Source organism: Salmo trutta, chromosome 39, assembly GCF_901001165.1.
Source record: "Salmo trutta chromosome 39, fSalTru1.1, whole genome shotgun sequence".
Lineage (NCBI taxonomy): Eukaryota > Metazoa > Chordata > Actinopteri > Salmoniformes > Salmonidae > Salmo > Salmo trutta.
The window spans coordinates 11,090,840-11,113,339 of NC_042995.1; the positions used below are offsets into that span (position 1 = coordinate 11,090,840).

The 22,500-nt window shown below is 46.3% G+C and overlaps 1 protein-coding gene across 2 annotated transcripts in view; it reads right to left on the minus strand.

Annotated features, from left to right (window-relative positions):
- LOC115179498 (transmembrane and coiled-coil domain-containing protein 3) overlaps positions 1 to 22,500 on the minus strand; it is a 38,975-nt gene that overhangs the window by 6,831 nt on the left and 9,644 nt on the right. For both annotated transcript variants that reach the window (XR_003872912.1, XM_029741059.1), the window contains exons 5-11: positions 21,464 to 21,679; positions 19,759 to 19,887; positions 18,531 to 18,623; positions 14,863 to 15,049; positions 11,548 to 11,665; positions 9,866 to 10,061; positions 5,692 to 5,842 (exon numbers count right to left, since the gene is read on the minus strand). Coding sequence is in view for 1 of the 2 variants with exons in the window: in XM_029741059.1 (XP_029596919.1) it covers positions 5,692 to 5,842; positions 9,866 to 10,061; positions 11,548 to 11,665; positions 14,863 to 15,049; positions 18,531 to 18,623; positions 19,759 to 19,887; positions 21,464 to 21,679 (1,090 nt within the window). In the remaining variant the exon portion in view is untranslated. The remainder of the gene's footprint in view (positions 1 to 5,691; positions 5,843 to 9,865; positions 10,062 to 11,547; positions 11,666 to 14,862; positions 15,050 to 18,530; positions 18,624 to 19,758; positions 19,888 to 21,463; positions 21,680 to 22,500) is intronic.

Below are 22,500 nucleotides of genomic sequence, written 5' to 3' on the forward strand. Positions count from 1 at the left end.
GCTAAACAGCCATAGAGACACAGAGATACGATGCTAAACAGCCATAGAGACACAGAGATACGATGCTAAACAGCCATAGAGACACAGAGATACGATGCTAAACAGCCATAGAGACAGAAATACGATGCTAAACAGCCATAGAGACACAGAGATATGATGCTAAACAGCCATAGAGACACAGAGATACGATGCTAAACAGCCATAGAGACACAGAGATACGATGCTAAACAGCCATAGAGACACAGAGATACGATGCTAAACAGCCATAGAGACAGAAATACGATGCTAAACAGCCATAGAGACACAGAGATACGATGCTAAACAGCCATAGAGACAGAGATACGATGCTAAACAGCCATAGAGACAGAGATACGATGCTAAACAGCCATAGAGACAGAGATACGATGCTAAACAGCCATAGAGACAGAGATACGATGCTAAACAGCCATAGAGACACAGAGATACGATGCTAAACAGCCATAGAGACAGAGATACGATGCTAAACAGCCATAGAGACACAGAGATACGATGCTAAACAGCCATAGAGACACAGAGATACGATGCTAAACAGCCATAGAGACAGAGATACGATGCTAAACAGCCATAGAGACAGAGATACGATGCTAAACAGCCATAGAGACAGAAATACGATGCTAAACAGCCATAGAGACACAGAAATACGATGCTAAACAGCCATAGAGACACAGAGATACGATGCTAAACAGCCATAGAGACACAGAGATACGATGCTAAACAGCCATAGAGACAGAGATACGATGCTAAACAGCCATAGAGACAGAGATACGATGCTAAACAGCCATAGAGACACAGAAATACGATGCTAAACAGCCATAGAGACAGAGATACGATGCTAAACAGCCATAGAGACAGAGATACGATGCTAAACAGCCATAGAGACACAGAGATACGATGCTAAACAGCCATAGAGACAGAAATACGATGCTAAACAGCCATAGAGACACAGAAATACGATGCTAAACAGCCATAGAGACAGAAATACGATGCTAAACAGCCATAGAGACACAGAGATACGATGCTAAACAGCCATAGAGACACAGAGATACGATGCTAAACAGCCATAGAGACACAGAGATACGATGCTAAACAGCCATAGAGACAGAGATACGATGCTAAACAGCCATAGAGACAGAGATACGATGCTAAACAGTCATAGAGACACAGAAATACGATGCTAAACAGCCATAGAGACAGAGATACGATGCTAAACAGCCATAGAGACACAGAGATACGATGCTAAACAGCCATAGAGACACAGAAATACGATGCTAAACAGCCATAGAGACAGAGATACGATGCTAAACAGCCATAGAGACAGAGATACGATGCTAAACAGCCATAGAGACAGAGATACGATGCTAAACAGCCATAGAGACACAGAGATACGATGCTAAACAGCCATAGAGACACAGAAATACGATGCTAAACAGCCATAGAGACAGAGATACGATGCTAAACAGCCATAGAGACACAGAGATACGATGCTAAACAGCCATAGAGACAGAGATACGATGCTAAACAGCCATAGAGACACAGAGATACGATGCTAAACAGCCATAGAGACACAGAGATACGATGCTAAACAGCCATAGAGACAGAGATACGATGCTAAACAGCCATAGAGACACAGAGATATGATGCTAAACAGCCATAGAGACACAGAGATACGATGCTAAACAGCCATAGAGACACAGAGATACGATGCTAAACAGCCATAGAGACAGAAAGACGATGCTAAACAGCCATAGAGACACAGAGATACGATGCTAAACAGCCATAGAGACACAGAGATACGATGCTAAACAGCCATAGAGACACAGAGATACGATGCTAAACAGCCATAGAGACAGAAATACGATGCTAAACAGCCATAGAGACACAGAGATATGATGCTAAACAGCCATAGAGACACAGAGATACGATGCTAAACAGCCATAGAGACACAGAGATACGATGCTAAACAGCCATAGAGACACAGAGATACGATGCTAAACAGCCATAGAGACAGAAATACGATGCTAAACAGCCATAGAGACACAGAGATACGATGCTAAACAGCCATAGAGACACAGAGATACGATGCTAAACAGCCATAGAGACAGAGATACGATGCTAAACAGCCATAGAGACAGAGATACGATGCTAAACAGCCATAGAGACAGAGATACGATGCTAAACAGCCATAGAGACACAGAGATACGATGCTAAACAGCCATAGAGACACAGAGATACGATGCTAAACAGCCATAGAGACAGAGATACGATGCTAAACAGCCATAGAGACAGAGATACGATGCTAAACAGCCATAGAGACAGAAATACAATGCTAAAAAGCCATAGAGACAGAGATACGATGCTAAACAGCCATAGAGACACAGAGATACGATGCTAAACAGCCATAGAGACAGAAATACAATGCTAAACAGCCATAGAGACAGAAATACAATGCTAAAAAGCCATAGAGACAGAGATATGAAGCTAAACAGCCATAGAAAGACAGATTGAAGTCGGAAGTTTAAATACAATTAGGTTGGAGTCATTAAAACTAGTTTTTCAACCACTCCACACATTTCTTATTAACCTCTACGGGCTAGGGGGCAGCATTGAGAATTTTGGAAAAAATATGTTCCCATTTTTAACTGCCTCCTACACCAACTCAGAAGCTAGAATATGCATATTATTGTTCAGGTTTGGATAGAAAACACTCTGAATTTTCTAAAACTGTTTGAATGGTGTCTGTGAGTATAACAGAACTCCTATGGCAGGCAAAAACCTGACAAGGTTTCAAGCAGGAAGTACCCTGTCTGACAAGGAGTCGTGCGTCTTACATCTTTTTATTGAAAAGTAAGGATCTTAGCTGTAACGTGACAATTCCCAGGGCTCCAATAGGCTCTCAGAGCCCGGGAAATAACTGAAGGTTTACGAGGGAGCCTCAGGCTGAAACACATTATCACCTTTTGTAAGTGTCGACTCAGAGGACCTTTGAATGAGGCGCGTGCACGAGTCGCTCCTGAGGAGAAATTTTATTCGGCTGTTTAGGCTCAATGCATACTCCCGGTCGGAATATTATCACTTATCTACGAGATAAATGGCATAAAAATTGGTTTTAAACAGCGGTTGACATGCTTCGAAGTACGGTAATGGAATATTTAGACATTTTTGACACGCCAATGCGCCATGCGCGGGACCGTGAAGAAGCATTCTGATAGTGTCTAGAACTCACGAACAAAACGTCGCTGTTTGGATATAACGATGGATTATTTGGGACCAAACCAACATTTGTTATTGAAGTAGAAGTCCTGGCAGTGTATTCTGATGAAGAACAAGCAAGGTAAGAACATTTTTCTTATAGGAAATGTGATTTTGGTGGAGGCTGACCTGGGTGGGTATCTAAATAGCTAGCCCTGTAATGCCGGGCTATGTACTTAGATTATTGCAAAATGTGCTTCATCCGAAAAGCTATTTTAAAATCGGACATATCGAGTGCATAGAGGAGTAATGTATCTATAATTCTTAAAATTATTGTTATGCTTTTTGTGAACGTTTATCGTGAGTAATTTAGCAAACTGTTAGTAAATTCCCCGGAAGTTTGCGGGGGTTATGCTTTTTCTGAACGTCACATGCTAATGTAAAAAGCTGTTTTTTGATATAAATATGAACTTGATTGAACAGACATGCATGTATTGTATAACACAATGTCCTAGGTGTGTCATCTGATGAAGATCATCAAAGGTTAGTGCTGCATTTAGCTGTGGTTTGGGTTTATGTGACATGATATGCTAGCTTGAAAAATGGGTGTCTGATTTTTTCTGGCTGGGCACTCTGCTGACATAATCTAATGTTTTGCTTTCGTTGTAAAGCCTTTTTGAAATCGGACAGTGGGGTTAGATTAACGAGATTCTTGTCTTTAAATAGCTGTAAAATAGTCATATGTTTGAGAAATTGAAGTAATAGTATTTCTAACGATTCAAAAATCGCGCCACTGGATTTCAGTGGCTGTTACGTAGGTGGGACGATTTCGTCCCACATACCCTAGAGAGGTTAACAAACTATAGTTTTGGCAAGTCGGTTAGGACATCTACTTTGTGCATGACACAAGTAATTTTTCCAACAATTGTTTACAGACAGATTATTTCACTTATAATTAACTGTATAACAATTCCAGTGGGTCAGAACTTAACATACACTAAGTTGACTGTGCCTTTAAACAGCTTGGAAAATTCCAGAAAATGCTGTCTTGGCTTTAGAAGCTTCTGATAGGCTAATTGACATCATTTGAGTCAATTGGAGGTGTACCTGTGGATGTATTTCAAGGCCTACCTTCAAACTCAGTGCCTCTTTGCTTGACATCATGGGAAAATCAAAAGAAATCAGCCAAGACCTCAGAAAAAAAATTGTAGACCTCCACAAGTCTGGTTCATCCTTGGGAGCAATTTCCAAACGCCTGAAGGTACCACGTTCATCTGTACAAACAATAGTACGCAAGTATAAACACCATGGGGCCATGCAGCCGTCATACCGCTCAGGAAGGAGACGCGTTCTGTATCCTAGAGATGAACGTACTTTGGTGCGAAAAGTACAAATCAATCCTAGAACAACAGAAAAGGACCTTGTGAAGATGCTGGAGGAAACGGGTACAAAAGTATCTGTATCCACAGTAAAATGAGTCCTATATCAACATAACCTGAAAGGCCGCTCAGCAAGGAAGCAGCCACTGCTCCAAAACCGCCATAAAAAAGCCAGACTACGGTTTGCAACTGCACATAGGGACAAAGATAGTACTTTTTGGAGAAATGTCCTCTGGTCTGATTTGACCATAATGACCATTGTTTGGAGGAAAAAGGGATGCTTGCAAGCCGAAGAACACCATCCCAACCATGAAGCACGGGGGTGGCAGCATCATGTTGTGGGGGTGCTTTGCTGCAGGAGGGACTGGTGCACTTCACAAAATGGATGGCATCATGAGGGAGGAAAATTATGTGGATATATTGAAGCAACATCTCAAGGCATCAGTAAGGAAGTTAAAGCTTGGTCGCAAATGGGTCTTCCAAATGGACAATGACCCCAAGCATACTTTCAAAGTTGTGGCAAAATGGCTTAAGGGCAACAAAGTCAAGGTATTGGAGTGACTACCACAAAGCCCTGACCTCAATCCTATAGAAATTTTGTGGGCAGAACTGAAAAAGTGTGTGCGAGCAAGGAGGCCTACAAACCTGACTCAGTTACACCAGCACTGTCAGGAGGAATGGGCCAAAATTCACCCAACTTATTGTGGGATGCTTGTGGAAGCCTACCCGAAACGTTTGACCCAAGTTAAACAATTTAAAGGCAATGCTACCAAATACTAATTGAGTGTATGTAAACTGCTGACCCACTGGGAATGTGATGAAAAAAATAAAAGCTGAAATAAATCATTCTCTCTACTATTATTCTGACATTTCACATTCTTAAAATAAAGTGGTGATCCTAACTGACCTAAGACAGGGAATTTTTACTAGGATTCAATGTCAGGAATTGTGAAAAACTGAGTTAAAATGTATTTGGCTAAGGTGTATGTAAACTTCGGACTTCAACCGTATGATGCCAAACAGCCATAGAGAGACAGAGATACGCTAAACAGAGACACTGCAGACTGCAAGCTTCAGTTCTGACCAATGGAGGCGAAGAAGATGATGGCGAGGAAGTCTCTGATTGGCTCGATGCAGCCCATGATTTCCGTGGTGCAAATCTGACCCTGCGAGGAGAGAAGCGCTCCAGCCAGGAAGCAGCCCAGCTCCATGGAAATGTCCAGGAACTCCGTCACCTGGGAAACGCCGGGGGAAAAACATCATTTGACATACATTTGGTGAATGGATATAGTGTTACAATTTATATCATAAACTCCCTAATGACACAGTATTGCTGTGTACTGGAATGGCCATTGTAGTACTTGATTGTACAGGAAATATATTCTCTGTTGGAGAAGAGAGCTATATCTCACAGAGGAGAGGAGAGGATAGAGGAAGGGGAGCTATATCTCACAGAGGAGAGGAGAGGATAGAGGAGGGGAGCTATATCTCACAGAGGAGAGGAGAGGATAGAGGAGGGGAGCTATATCTCACAGAGGAGAGGATAGAGGAGGGGGAGCTATATCTCACAGAGGAGAGGATAGAGGAGGGGAGCTATATCTCACAGAGGAGAGGATAGAAGAGGGGGAGCTATATCTCACAGAGGAGAGGATAGAGGAGGAGGAGCTATATCTCACAGAGGAGAGGATAGAGGAGGGGGAGCTATATCTCACAGAGGAGAGGATAGAGGAGGGGGAGCTATATCTCACAGAGGAGAGGATAGAGGAGGGGAGCTATATCTCACAGAGGAGAGGATAGAAGAGGGGGAGCTATATCTCACAGAGGAGAGGATAGAGGAGGAGGAGCTATATCTCACAGAGGAGAGGATAGAGGAGGGGGAGCTATATCTCACAGAGGAGAGGAGAGGATAAAGGAGGGGAGCTATATCTCACAGAGGAGAGGATAGAGGAGGGGGAGCTATATCTCACAGAGGAGAGGATAGAGGAGGGGAGCTATATCTCACAGAGGAGAGGATAGAAGAGGGGGGAGCTATATCTCACAGAGGAGAGGATAGAGGAGGAGGAGCTATATCTCACAGAGGAGAGGATAGAGGAGGGGGAGCTATATCTCACAGAGGAGAGGATAGAGGAGGGGGAGCTATATCTCACAGAGGAGAGGATAGAGGAGGGGAGCTATATCTCACAGAGGAGAGGATAGAAGAGGGGGAGCTATATCTCACAGAGGAGAGGATAGAGGAGGAGGAGCTATATCTCACAGAGGAGAGGATAGAGGAGGGGGAGCTATATCTCACAGAGGAGAGGATAGAGGAGGGGAGCTACATGTAACAGAGGAGAGGAGAGAGGAGGGGGAGCTATATCTCACAGAGGAGAGGATAGAGGAGGGGGAGCTACATCTCACAGAGGAGAGGATAGAGGAGGGGGAGCTACATCTCACAGAGGAGAGGAGAGGATGGGGAGCTATATCTCACAGAGGAGAGGATATAGGAGGGGGAGCTATATCTCACAGAGGAGAGGATAGAGGAGGGGGAGCTATATCTCACAGAGGAGAGGATAGAGGAGGAGGAGCTATATCTCACAGAGGAGAGGATAGAGGAGGGGGAGCTATATCTCACAGAGGAGAGGATAGAGGAGGGGAGCTACATGTAACAGAGGAGAGGAGAGAGGAGGGGGAGCTATATCTCACAGAGGAGAGGATAGAGGAGGGGGAGCTACATCTCACAGAGGAGAGGATAGAGGAGGGGGAGCTACATCTCACAGAGGAGAGGAGAGGATAGAGGAGGGGGAGCTATATCTCACAGAGGAGAGGATATAGGAGGGGGAGCTATATCTCACAGAGGAGAGGATAGAGGAGGGGGAGCTATATCTCACAGAGGAGAGGATAGAGGAGGGGGAGCTATATCTCACAGAGTAGAGGATAGAGGACGGAAAGCTATATCTCACAGAGGAGAGGATAGAGGAGGGGAGCTACATCTCACAGAGGAGAGGATAGAGGAGGGGGAGCTATATCTCACAGAGGAGAGGATAGAGGAGGGGAAGCTATATCTCACAGAGGAGAGGATAGAGGAGGGGAGCTACATCTCACAGAGGAGAGGATAGAGGAGGGGGAGCTATATCTCACAGAGGAGAGGATAGAGGAGGGGGAGCTATATCTCACAGAGGAGAGGAGAGGATAGAGGAGGGGGAGCTGTATCTCACAGAAGAGAGGATAGAGGAGGGGGAGCTATATCTCACAGAGGAGAGGATAGAGGAGGGGGAGCTATATCTCACAGAGGAGAGGATAGAGGAGGGGAAGCTATATCTCACAGAGGAGAGGATAGAGGAGGGGAGCTACATCTCACAGAGGAGAGGAGAGAGGAGGGGGAGCTATATCTCACAGAGGAGAGGAGAGAGGAGGGGGAGCTATATCTCACAGAGGAGAGGATAGAGGAGGGGGAGCAATATCTCACAGAGGAGAGGATAGAGGAGGGGGAGCTATATCTCACAGAGGAGAGGATAGAGGAGGGGGAGCTATATCTCACAGAGGAGAGGATAGAGGAGGGGGAGCTATATCTCACAGAGGAGAGGATAGAGGAGGGGGAGCTATATCTCATAGAGGAGAGGATAGAGGAGGGGGAGCTATATCTCACAGAGGAGAGGAGAGGATAGAGGAGGGGGAGCTATATCTCACAGAGGAGAGGAGAGGATAGAGGAGGGGGAGCTATGTCTCACAGAGGAGAGGATAGAGGAGGGGGGAGCTATATCTCACAGAGGAGAGGATAGAGGAGGGGGCACTATATCTCACAGAGGAGAGGATAGAGGAGGCGGAGCTATATCTCACAGAGGAGAGGATAGAGGAGGGGGGAGCTATATCTCACAGAGGAGAGAATAGAGGAGGGGGAGCTATATCTCACAGAGGAGAGGATAGAGGAGGGGGAGCTATATCTCACAGAGGAGAGGATAGAGGAGGGGGAGCTACATCTCATAGAGGAGAGGATAGAGGAGGGGGAGCTATATATCACAGAGGAAAGGATAGAGGAGGGGGAGCTATATCTCACAGAGGAGAGGATAGAGGAGGGGGAGCTACATCTCACAGAGGAGAGGATAGAGGAGGGGGAGCTATATCTCACAGAGGAAAGGATAGAGGAGGGGGAGCTATATCTCACAGAGGAGAGGATAGAGGAGGGGGAGCTATATCTCACAGAGGAGAGGATAGAGGAGGGGGAGCTATATCTCACAGAGGAGAGGATAGAGGAGGGGGGAGCTATATCTCACAGAGGAGAGGATAGAGGAGGGGGCACTATATCTCACAGAGGAGAGGATAGAGGAGGGGGAGCTATATCTCACAGAGGAGAGGATAGAGGAGGGGGGGAGCTATATCTCACAGAGGAGAGGATAGAGGAGGGGGGAGCTATATCTCACAGAGGAGAGGATAGAGGAGGGGGAGTTATATCTCACAGAGGAGAGGATAGAGGAGGGGGAGCTATATCTCACAGAGGAGAGGATAGAGGAGGGGAGCTATATCTCACAGAGGAGAGGAGAGAGGAGGGGGAGCTACATCTCACAGAGGAGAGGAGAGAGGAGGGGGAGCTATATCTCACAGAGGAGAGGAGAGAGGAGGGGGAGCTATATCTCACAGAGGATAGGATAGAGGAGGGGGAGCTATATCTCACAGAGGAGAGGATAGAGGAGGGGGAGCTATATCTCACAGAGAGGATAGAGGAGGGGGAGCTACATGTAACAAAGGAGAGGGGGAAGAGTGAGGAGGGGGAGCTATATCTCACAGAGGAGAGGGGGAAGAGTGAGGAGGGGGAGCTATATCTCACAGAGGAGAGGGGGAAGAGTGAGGAGGGGGAGCTATATCTCACAGAGGAGAGGGGGAAGAGTGAGGAGGAGGAGCTATATCTCACAGAGGAGAGGGGGAAGAGTGAGGAGGGGGATCTATATCTCACAGAGGAGAGGAGGAAGAGTGAGGAGGAGGAGCTATATCTCACAGAGGAGAGGGGGAAGAGTGAGGAGGGGGAGCTATATCTCACAGAGGAGAGGGGGAAGAGTGAGGAGGGGGAGCTATATCTCACAGAGGAGAGGGGGAAGAGTGAGGAGGGGGAGCTATATCTCACAGAGGAGAGGGGGAAGAGTGAGGAGGGGGAGCTATATCTCACAGAGGAGAGGGGGAAGAGTGAGGAGGGGGAGCTGTATCTCACAGAGGAGAGGGGGAAGAGTGAGGAGGGGGAGCTATATCTCACAGAGGAGAGGGGGAAGAGTGAGGAGGAGGTTACATACAGTGAGCATGAGGAATACGAAGGCAGCGGTCCCCAGAACCAGGATCTCCTTGCTGCCTTTAGACTCAGCATGGAGCTTCCTGTAGTATGGACCAATCAGGAAGGACTTGAGGAGAACACACAGCAGTAGTACCACAGCCAGAGAGAACAGGACCTGGGACAGGAGCAGGAGGACGCGCAGACCCCCAAACAGAACACTACAGAACACAGGATAGAACACAGAACACCAGCCTCACAACACAGAACACTGGTTAACAGAGAAAACAGGACCTGGGACAGGAGAACAGAACACAGGACAGGACCCTCAGAAGACAGAACACAGGACAGGACCCTCAGAAGACCAAACACAGGACAGGACCCTCAGAAGACAGAACACAGGACAGGACCTTCAGAAGACAGAACACAGGACCCTCAGAAGACAGAATACAGGACAGGACCCTCAGAAGACAGAACACAGGACCCTTAGAAGACAGAACACAGGACAGAACCCTCAGAAGACAGAACAGGACCTTCAGAAGACAGAACCCTCAGAAGACAGAACCCTCAGAAGACAGAACAGGACCCTCAGAAGACAGAACCCTCAGAAGACAGAACACAGGACAGGACCCTCAGAAGACAGAACAGGACCCTCGGAAGACAGGACAGGACCCTCGGAAGACAGAACACAGGACAGGACCCTCAGAAGACAGAACAGGATCCTCGGAAGACAGGAAAGGACCCTTGGAAGACAGGACAGGACCCTCGGAAGACAGAACACAGGACAGGACCCTCAGAAGACAGAACAGGACCCTCGGAAGACAGGAAAGGACCCTCGGAAGACAGAACAAGACCCTCAGAAGACAAAACACAGGACAGGACCCTCAGAAGACAACACAGGATCCTCAGAAGATGACAAAACAGGACCCTCAGAAGACAGGACAGGACCCTCAGAAGACAAAACAGGACCCTCAGAAGACAAAACAGGACCCTCAGAAGACAAAACAGGACCCTCAGAAGACAAAACACAGGACAGGACCCTCAGAAGACAAAACACAGGACAGGACCCTCAGAAGACAAAACACAGGACCCTCAGAAGACAGAACACAGGACAGGACCCTCAGAAGACAAAACACAGGACAGGACTCTCAGATGATAGGACAGGACCCTCAGAAAACAGGACAGGACCCTCAGAAGACAGAACAAGACCCTCAGAAGACAAAACACAGGACAGGACCTTCAGAAGACAGACCTCTCAGAAGACAGAACAAGACCCTCAGAAGACAAAACACAGGACAGGACCCTCAGAAGACAGAACACAGGACAGGACCCTCAGAAAACAGGACAGGACCCTCAGAAGACAGAATACAGGACAAGACCCTCAGAAGACAAAACACAGGACAGGACCTTCAGAAGACAGAACACAGGACAAGACCCTCAGAAGACAAAACACAGGACAGGACCTTCAGAAGACAGACCTCTCAGAAGACAGAACCCTCAGAAGACAGAACACAACAGTATTAAACATTACAACTTCTAACACATCTTTGGAACTACATACCTCACTAGCCTGAGACAAGTTTTGGGACAGGTTGAGTTAGACTGTGCAGGTGTGTATACCCAGCAGTAACTATATGTACACAGGGTGTGTCTAGATCGTAGGGCATATACAGCTGTGTGTGTGTGTGTGTGTGTGTGTTAGCTCACCTGTCCAGGTGGCCAGATGACACCTGTATGAGGGTGGGCATGACGGCTATGAACAGCCCCAGCTGAACATCCTGCATCACCAACATCCCCAGGAGAACACTGCTGTAGTCCAGCTCCCCTACACACACACACACACACACACACAGACACACACACAGACACACACACACAGACAGACAGACAGACAGACAGACAGACAGACAGACAGACAGACAGACAGACAGACAGACACACACACACACACAGAGACACACACACAGAGACACACACACAGAGACACACACACAGAGACACACACACAGAGACACACACACACAGTTTTAATGTTTGTAGCCAGTTACTCATTTAAAGACAGGTGGTTCTTTAACATTAAAATAAAGAGCATTGGAAGTCAAGTCTCTCTCTCTCTCTCTCTCTCTCACACACACAGTCCGTAGTCTCCATACCATCCTTGTCTGGGTGTCTCTCTCTCTCTCTCTCTCTCTCACACACACACATAGTCTCCATACCGTCCTTGTCTGGGTCTCTCTCTCTCTCACACACACACAGTCCGTAGTCTCCATACCGTCCTTGTCTGGGTGTCTCTCTCTCTCACACACAGTCCGTAGTCTCCATACCATCCTTGTCTGGGTGTCTCTCTCTCTCACACACACAGTCCGTAGTCTCCATACCATCCTTGTCTGGGTGTCTCTGTCTCTCTCTCTCTCACACACACACAGTCCGTAGTCTCCATACCGTCCTTGTCTGGGTGTCTCTGTCTCTCTCTCTCTCTCACACACACACAGTCCATAGTCTCCATACCGTCCTTGTCTGGGTGTCTCTCTCTCTCTCACACACACAGTCCATAGTCTCCATACCGTCCTTGTCTGGGTGTCTCTCTCTCTCTCTCACACACACACACAGTCCGTAGTCTCCATACCGTCCTTGTCTGGGTGTCTCTCTCTCTCACTCACACACACACAGTCCATAGTCTCCATACCGTCCTTGTCTGGGTGTCTCTCTCTCTCTCTCTCTCTCACACACACAGTCCATAGTCTCCATACCGTCCTTGTCTGGGTGTCTCTCTCTCTCTCTCTCTCTCTCTCTCTCTCTCTCTCTCACACACAGTCCGTAGTCTCCATACCGTCCTTGTCTGGGTGTCTCTCTCTCTCTCACACACACACAGTCCGTAGTCTCCATACCGTCCTTGTCTGGGTGTCTCTCTCTCTCTCACACACACACAGTCCGTAGTCTCCATACCGTCCTTGTCTGGGTGTCTCTCTCTCTCTCACACACACACAGTCCGTAGTCTCCATACCGTCCTTGTCTGGGTCTCTCTCTCTCACACACACACACAGTCCATAGTCTCCATACCGTCCTTGTCTGGGTGTCTCTCTCTCTCTCTCTCTCTCACACACACAGTCCGTAGTCTCCATACCATCCTTGTCTGGGTGTCTCTCTCTCTCTCTCTCACACACACACAGTCCATAGTCTCCATACCGTCCGTGTCTGGGTGTCTCTCTCTCTCTCTCACACACACAGTCCGTAGTCTCCATACCATCCTTGTCTGGGTGTCTCTCTCTCTCTCTCTCTCTCACACACACACACACAGTCCGTAGTCTCCATACCATCCTTGTCTGGGTGTCTCTCTCTCTCTCTCTCACACACACACACAGTCCATAGTCTCCATACCGTCCTTGTCTGGGTGTCTCTCTCTCTCTCTCTCTCTCACACACACACACAGTCCGTAGTCTCCATACCGTCCTTGTCTGGGTGTCTCTCGCTCTCTCACACACACACACACAGTCCGTAGTCTCCATACCGTCCTTGTCTGGGTGTCTCTCTCTCTCTCACACACACAGTCCGTAGTCTCCATACCGTCCTTGTCTGGGTGTCTCTCTCTCACACACACAGTCCGTAGTCTCCATACCGTCCTTGTCTGGGTGTCTCTCTCTCACACACACAGTCCGTAGTCTCCATACCGTCCTTGTCTGGGTGTCTCTCTCTCTCTCACACACACACAGTCCGTAGTCTCCATACCGTCCTTGTCTGGGTGTCTCTCTCTCACACACACAGTCCGTAGTCTCCATACCGTCCTTGTCTGGGTGTCTCTCTCTCTCTCACACACACAGTCCGTAGTCTCCATACCATCCTTGTCTGGGTGTCTCTCTCTCTCTCTCTCTCACACACACAGTCCATAGTCTCCATACCGTCCTTGTCTGGGTGTCTCTCTCTCTCACACACACACAGTCCGTAGTCTCCATACCGTCCTTGTCTGGGTGTCTCTCTCTCTCTCTCTCTCTCTCTCACACACACAGTCCGTAGTCTCCATACCGTCCTTGTCTGGGTGTCTCTGTCTCTCTCACACACACACACAGTCCGTAGTCTCCATACCGTCCTTGTCTGGGTGTCTCTCTCTCTCTCTCTCTCACACACACACAGTCCGTAGTCTCCATACCGTCCTTGTCTGGGTGTCTCTCTCTCTCTCACACACACACAGTCCGTAGTCTCCATACCGTCCTTGTCTGGGTGTCTCTCTCTCTCTCTCTCTCTCTCACACATACAGTCCGTAGTCTCCATACCGTCCTTGTCTGGGTGTCTCTCTCTCTCTCTCTCTCTCTCACACACACACAGTCCGTAGTCTCCATACCGTCCTTGTCTGGGTGTCTCTCTCTCTCTCTCTCTCACACACACACAGTCCATAGTCTCCATACCGTCCTTGTCTGGGTGTCTCTCTCTCTCTCACACACACACAGTCCATAGTCTCCATACCGTCCTTGTCTGGGTGTCTCTCTCTCTCTCTCTCACACACACACACACAGTCCGTAGTCTCCATACCGTCCTTGTCTGGGTGTCTCTCTCTCTCTCTCTCTCTCTCACACACAGTCCGTAGTCTCCATACCGTCCTTGTCTGGGTCTCTCTCTCTCTCTCACACACACACACAGTCCATAGTCTCCCTACCGTCCTTGTCTGGGTGTCTCTCTCTCTCTCTCACACACACACACAGTCCGTAGTCTCCATACCGTCCTTGTCTGGGTGTCTCTCTCTCTCTCTCTCACACACACACACAGTCCGTAGTCTCCATACCGTCCTTGTCTGGGTGTCTCTCTCTCTCTCTCTCTCTCACACACAGTCCGTAGTCTCCATACCGTCCTTGTCTGGGTCTCTCTCTCTCTCTCACACACACACACAGTCCATAGTCTCCCTACCGTCCTTGTCTGGGTGTCTCTCTCTCTCTCTCACACACACACACAGTCCGTAGTCTCCATACCGTCCTTGTCTGGGTGTCTCTCTCTCTCTCTCTCACACACACACACAGTCCATAGTCTCCATACCGTCCTTGTCTGGGCGGGCGCCCCCAGCCAGGAAGCGTGAGACCAGTGGTGTGGAGGATAGAGAGAGACAGGAGGAGATGAAGACAGTCTGGGTGGGACGGACATGCAGCACCTGACCCCACAGCAGCCCTGTAGCTACCATCAACAGACTGAGGTAACATGAACCCTGCACAGAGGTCTTCCACACCTGTATACACACGCATAGGACAGTACACACGTTAAATATACACACGCATAGGACAGTACACATGTTAAATATACACACGCATAGGACAGTACACACGTTAAATATACACACGCATAGGACAGTACACATGTTAAATATACACACGCATAGGACAGTACACACGTTAAATATACACACGCATAGGACAGTACACACTAAATATACACACGCATAGGACAGTACACACGTTAAATATACACACGCATAGGACAGTACACACTAAATATACACACGCATAGGACAGTACACACGTTAAATATACACACGCATAGGACAGTACACATGTTAAATATACACACGTTAAATATACACACGCATAGGACAGTACACATGTTAAATATACACACGCATAGGACAGTACACACACGTTAAATATACACACGCATAGGACAGTACACATGTTAAATATACACACGCATAGGACAGTACACATGTTAAATATACACACGCATAGGACAGTACACATGTATACACACGCATAGGACAGTACACATGTTAAATATACACACGCATAGGACAGTACACATGTTAAATATACACACGCATAGGACAGTACACACGTTAAATATACACACGCATAGGACAGTACACACGTTAAATATACACACGCATAGGACAGTACACACGTTAAATATACACACGCATAGGACAGTACACACGTTAAATATACACACGCATAGGACAGTACACACGTTAAATATACACACGCATAGGACAGTACACACGTTAAATATACACACGCATAGGACAGTACACACGTTAAATATACACACGCATAGGACAGTACACACGTTAAATATACACACGCATAGGACAGTACACACGTTAAATATACACACGCATAGGACAGTACACACGTTAAATATACACACGCATAGGACAGTACACACGTTAAATATACACACGTTAAATACACACGCATAGGACAGTACACACGTTAAATATACACACGCATAGGACAGTACACACGTTAAATATACACACGCATAGGACAGTACACATGTTAAATATACACACGCATAGGACAGTACACATGTTAAATATACACACGCATAGGACAGTACACACGTTAAATATACACACGCATAGGACAGTACACATGTTAAATATACACACGCATAGGACAGTACACATGTTAAATATACACACGCATAGGACAGTACACATGTTAAATATACACACGCATAGGACAGTACACACGTTAAATATACACACGCATAGGACAGTACACATGTTAAATATACACACGCATAGGACAGTACACATGTTAAATATACACACGCATAGGACAGTACACACATGTTAAATATACACACGCATAGGACAGTACACACGTTTAAATATACACACGCATAGGACAGTACACATGTTAATATACACACGCATAGGACAGTACACATGTTAAATATACACACGCCATAGGACAGTACAATCATGTTAAATATACACACGCATAGGACAGTACACATGTTAAATATACACACGCATAGGACAGTACACACGTTAAATATACACACGCATAGGACAGTACACATGTTAAATATACACACGCATAGGACAGTACACTCATGTTAAATATACACACGCATAGGACAGTACACATGTTAAATATACACACGCATAGGACAGTACACATGTTAAATATACACACGCATAGAACTAACAGGTTAAATATACCCACGATAGACACAGTAACATGTTAATATACGCACGCATAGGACAGTACACATGTTAAATATACACACGCATAGGACAGTACACATGTTAAATATACACACGCATAGGACAGTACACACGTTAAATATACACACGCATAGGACAGTACACACATGTTAAATATACACACGCATAGGACAGTACACATGTTAAATATACACACGCATAGGACAGTACACATGTTAAATATACACACGCATAGAACAGTACACACGTTAAATATACACACGCATAGAACAGTACACATGTTAAATATACGCACGCATAGGACAGTACACATGTTAAATATACACACGCATAGGACAGTACACATGTTAAATATACAAGGAAGACTAATGACCAAGTCACCAGTTCTAACACACACAGTCTTGAACAACTAACCTTGTGGGGACACACAATTCAGTCCCATTCAAAATCCTATTTTCCCTAACCCCTAACCCTTAACTTAACCCAAAAACCTGACCCTTACTCTAACCCTAACCTTAACCTTAACCCAAAAACCTGACCCTTACTCTAACCCTAACCTTACCCTAACCCAAAAACCTGACCCTTACCCTAACCCAAAAACCATACCCTAACCCTTTCTCTAACCGTTACCTTAACCTTAACCCAAAAACCTAACCCCAGCTTCTAACCCTAAAAGTAACCCTAGCTCTTAACCCTAACACTAATTCCAACCTTAACCCTAAACCCCCTAGAAATAGCATTTAAGCTCATGGGGACCAACAAAATGTCCCCGTTGGTCAACTGTTCATTTGTTTACTATTGTGACAAGAATAGTTCAACACGTCCACACAAATAAAATGGTCTTCAACTCTGGAAACGAAGACAATATAATTATCTTATTAGGACACGTTCCAGAGAAGAGAGGGAGGGAGGGAGAGAGAGAGAGAAGAGAGGGAGGGAGAGAGAGAGAAAGAGAGGGAGGGAGGGAGGGAGAGAGAAGAGAGGGAGGGAGAGAGAGAAGAGAGAGGGAGGGAGAGAGAGAGAGAAGAGAGGGAAAGAGAGAGAGAGAGAGAAGAGAGGAGGGAGAGAGGGAGGGAGGGAGAGAGAGAGAGAAGAGAGGGGAGAGAGAGAGAGAAGAGAAGAGGGAGGGAGAGAGAGAGAGAGAGAAAAAGAGGGAGAGAGAGAGAGAGAGGGAGGGAGAGAGAGAGAAGAGAGGGAGGGAGAGAAGAGAGGGAGGGAGAGAGAGAGAGAAGAGAGGGAGGGAGAGAGAGAGAGGGAGGGAGAGAAGAGAGGGGAGGGAGAGAGAGAGAAGCAAGAAGACTGATAAGGAGAGAAAATGTGTGATAAACAGATAGCTAACCAAATGAAGAGCAGAGACAAGGGAGAGAGAGTTAGACGTTGGTCTCTGCTGAGACTGAGCTGGTGAAAGAATGTAAGAATGTGGGTTTCTGAGTCACACTGTGAAAATGTAGGTCAGAGTTACACACTTCACACCAGTGTTAAGTCATTTCCAGTCTGGTGATGTCACCCGGCAGGCCAAAACTCCATCCCACCAAAACAGGCAGTGTTTTTAAACAGCTGTTACACTAAAAGGGCATCATCATCAATTTCACAGTATTATTCCACCCTCATAGTGTGGAAATAAATACAAAACACAGGGAATTCACATTTTTGTCTGCACTGGGCCTTTAATAGTTTTTGCTATTTCAAGAACGTAGGCTAATATCTGATGGAAAATACCGCTGTGTGTGTGTGTGTGTGTGGGGGGGGGGCAGCCTACCTTCCGAAGTCGCTCTGGGGAGAACTCCAGACCGACCACGAAGAGAGTGAAGAACACTCCCAACTCTCCCAACGTCTCAACCTGAACCATAGACTGCACAGAGATACATTACTCTCTCACACACACACACACACACACACACACACACACACACACACACACACACACACACACACACACACACACACACACACACACACACACACACAACCTGAACCATAGACTGCACAGAGATACATTACTCTCTCTCTCTCACACACACACACACACACACACACACACACACAACCTGACCCATAGACTGCACAGAGATACATTACTCTCTCACACACACACACACACACACACACACACACACACACACACACACACACAACCTGAACAATAGACTGCACAGAGATACATTACTCTCTCACACACACACACACACACACACACACACACACAACCTGAACCATAGACTGCACAGAGATACATTACTCTCTCACACACACACACACACACACACACACACACACACACACACACACACACACACACACACACACACACACCCTGAACCACAGACTGCACAGAGATACATTACTCTCTCTCTCTCACACACACACACCCTGAACCATAGACTGCACAGAGATACATTACTCTCTCTCTCTCACACACACACACACACACACACACACACACACACACACACACACACACACACACACAACCTGAACCATAGACTGTACAGAGATACATTACTCTCTCTCACACACCACACACACACACACACAACCTGAACCATAGACTGCACAGAGATACATTACTCTCTCACACACACACACACACACACACACACACACACACACACACACACACACACACACACACACACACACACACACACACACACACACACACACACACACACACACACCCTGAACCATAGACTGCACAGAGATACATTACTCTCACACACACACACACACACACACACACACACACACACACACACACACACACACACACACACAACCTGAACCATAGATTGCACAGAGATACATTACTCTCTCACACACACACACACACACACACACACACACACACAGACAGACAGACAGACAGACAGACAGACAGACAGACAGACAGACAGACAGACAGACAGACAGACAGACAGACAGACAGACAGACAGACAGACAGACAGACAGACAGACAGACAGACAGACAGACAGACGTATGTCTCACCTTGATGCTGTTGAGTCCAGAGGGACCCAGGAGGACTCCACAGATGATGTAACCAAACATGGGGGGCAGGCCCATCATAGTGCACAGCCAACCACATGGCAGAGACAGCATCACTACGGAGACCAGGTCCTGACCAGCCAATCACAGACAACAGGACAGGACACCACAGGGACACAGATTAGAATTGTGCAAAATTGTAGTTTCATTTGAAGACCCATATGGTCAGATTACAGCTGGACTCATAGGACAGTCTTCATATGGTCAGAATACAGCTGGATTCATAGGACAGTCTTCATATGGTCAGATTACAGCTGGATTCATAGGACAGTCTTCATATGGTCAGATTACAGCTGGATTCATAGGACAGTCTTCATATGGTCAGAATACAGCTGGATTCATAGGACAGTCTTCATATGGTCAGATTACAGCTGGACTCATAGGACAGTCTTCATATGGTCAGATTACAGCTGGACTCATAGGACAGTCTTCATATGGTCAGATTACAGCTGGATTCATAGGACAGTCTTCATATGGTCAGATTACAGCTGGACTCATAGGACAGTCTTCATATGGTCAGATTACAGCTGGACTCATAGGACAGTCTTCATATGGTCAGATTACAGCTGGACTCATAGGACAGTCTTCATATGGTCAGATTACAGCTGGACTCATAGGACAGTCTTCATATGGTCAGATTACAGCTGGATTCATAGGACAGTCTTCATATAGTCAGATTACAGCTGGACTCATAGGACAGTCTTCATATGGTCAGATTACAGCTGAAGTTTTAGGACAGTCTTCATATGGTCAGATTACAGCTGGACTCATAGGACAGTCTTCATATAGTCAGATTACAGCTGGACTCATAGGACAGTCTTCATATGGTCAGATTACAGCTGAAGTTTTAGGACAGTCTTCATATGGTCAGATTACAGCTGGACTCATAGGACAGTCTTCATATGGTCAGATTACAGCTGGATTCATAGGACAGTCTTCATATGGTCAGATTACAGCTGGACTCATAGGACAGTCTTCATATGGTCAGATTACAGCTGGACTCATAGGACAGTCTTCATATGGTCAGATTACAGCTGGATTCATAGGACAGTCTTCATATGGTCAGATTACAGCTGGACTCATAGGACAGTCTTCATATGGTCAGATTACAGCTGGATTCATAGGACAGTCTTCATATGGTCAGATTACAGCTGGATTTATAGGACAGTCTTCATATGGTCAGATTACAGCTGAAGTTTTAGGACAGTCTTCATATGGTCAGATTACAGCTGAACTCATAGGACAGTCTTCATATGGTCAGAATACAGCTGAAGTTTTAGGACCGTCTTCATATAGTCAGATTACAGCTGGACTCATAGGACAGTCTTCATATAGTCAGATTACAGCTGAAGTTTTAGGACAGTCTTCATATGGTCAGATTACAGCTGGATTCATAGGACAGTCTTCATATGGTCAGATTACAGCTGGACTCATAGGACAGTCTTCATATGGTCAGATTACAGCTGGATTCATAGGACAGTCTTCATATGGTCAGATTACAGCTGGATTCATAGGACAGTCTTCATATGGTCAGATTACAGCTGGATTCATAGGACAGTCTTCATATGGTCAGATTACAGCTGGATTCATAGGACAGTCATTACATGTATAGGATCATTAGCGTTCAGGGGTTAAAGTTGGTACTGACCTTGATGAAGTGTTGATCGGAGCGGGGCATGGTGGAGTCTCTGGGCTTGGTCAGAACATACTGGTTGTTCTGGGAGTCGATGAGCATGCTCAGTCCCACGTCGTCCTCCACCTCTCCACCTCTCCTTGACGCGTTCCTTCTTCTTTTCCCTCCGTCTTCCTCCTCCTCCTCCACTCTCAGCACTGCCTCCACGTTGGCTACGTGCACTCCATTCATCTGATCACAATCCTGATAATAACTCTACTGGTATAACAGCGCCTTTAATACAATACATAACAGCCCCAAAGCAGCACATCAGGGCCTGCCTTTATACAGCCTCTCAGACTGCTGATCTGGAATCAGGTCCTCCCTGTCCAAACAGTCTGATTCATTATGCTCTAAAAAGGGAGAATGATCCTAGATCAGCACTTCCTATTCTGACCGTTTGTCATCAAGGACGTGGTCCTCTATATGGCCTATGTGTTTGTTGTTGTTGATGAACCTGTTTATTGTTGTCCTCTATATGACCTATGTGTTTGTTGTTGATGAACCTGTTTATTGTTGTCCTCTATATGACCTATGTGTTTGTTGATGAAGCTGTTTATTGTTGTTTATTGTTAAGTCTTTTAAGAGTTTATTTGGAAGATAACGGCTCTATAAACGTTCTTCCGTGGTGCCCCGACTTTCTAGTTAATTACATTTACATGATTAGCTTAATCAGGTAATATTAATTACAGAGAAAGGATTTTATAGAATAGCATGTCATATCAGTTAATCCGGCATAGCCAAAGACACGACAATGGCCTATGTGTTTGTTGTTGTTGATGAACCTGTTTATTGTTGTCCTCTATATGGCCTATGAGTTTGTTGTTGTTGATGAACCTGTTTATTGTTGTCCTCTATATGGCCTATGAGTTTGTTGTTGTTGATGAACCTGTTTATTGTTGTCCTCTATATGGCCTTTGTGTTTGTTGTTGATGAACCTGTTTATTGTTGTCCTCTATATGGCCTGTGTTTGTTGTTGTTGATGAACCTGTTTATTGTTGTCCTCTATATGA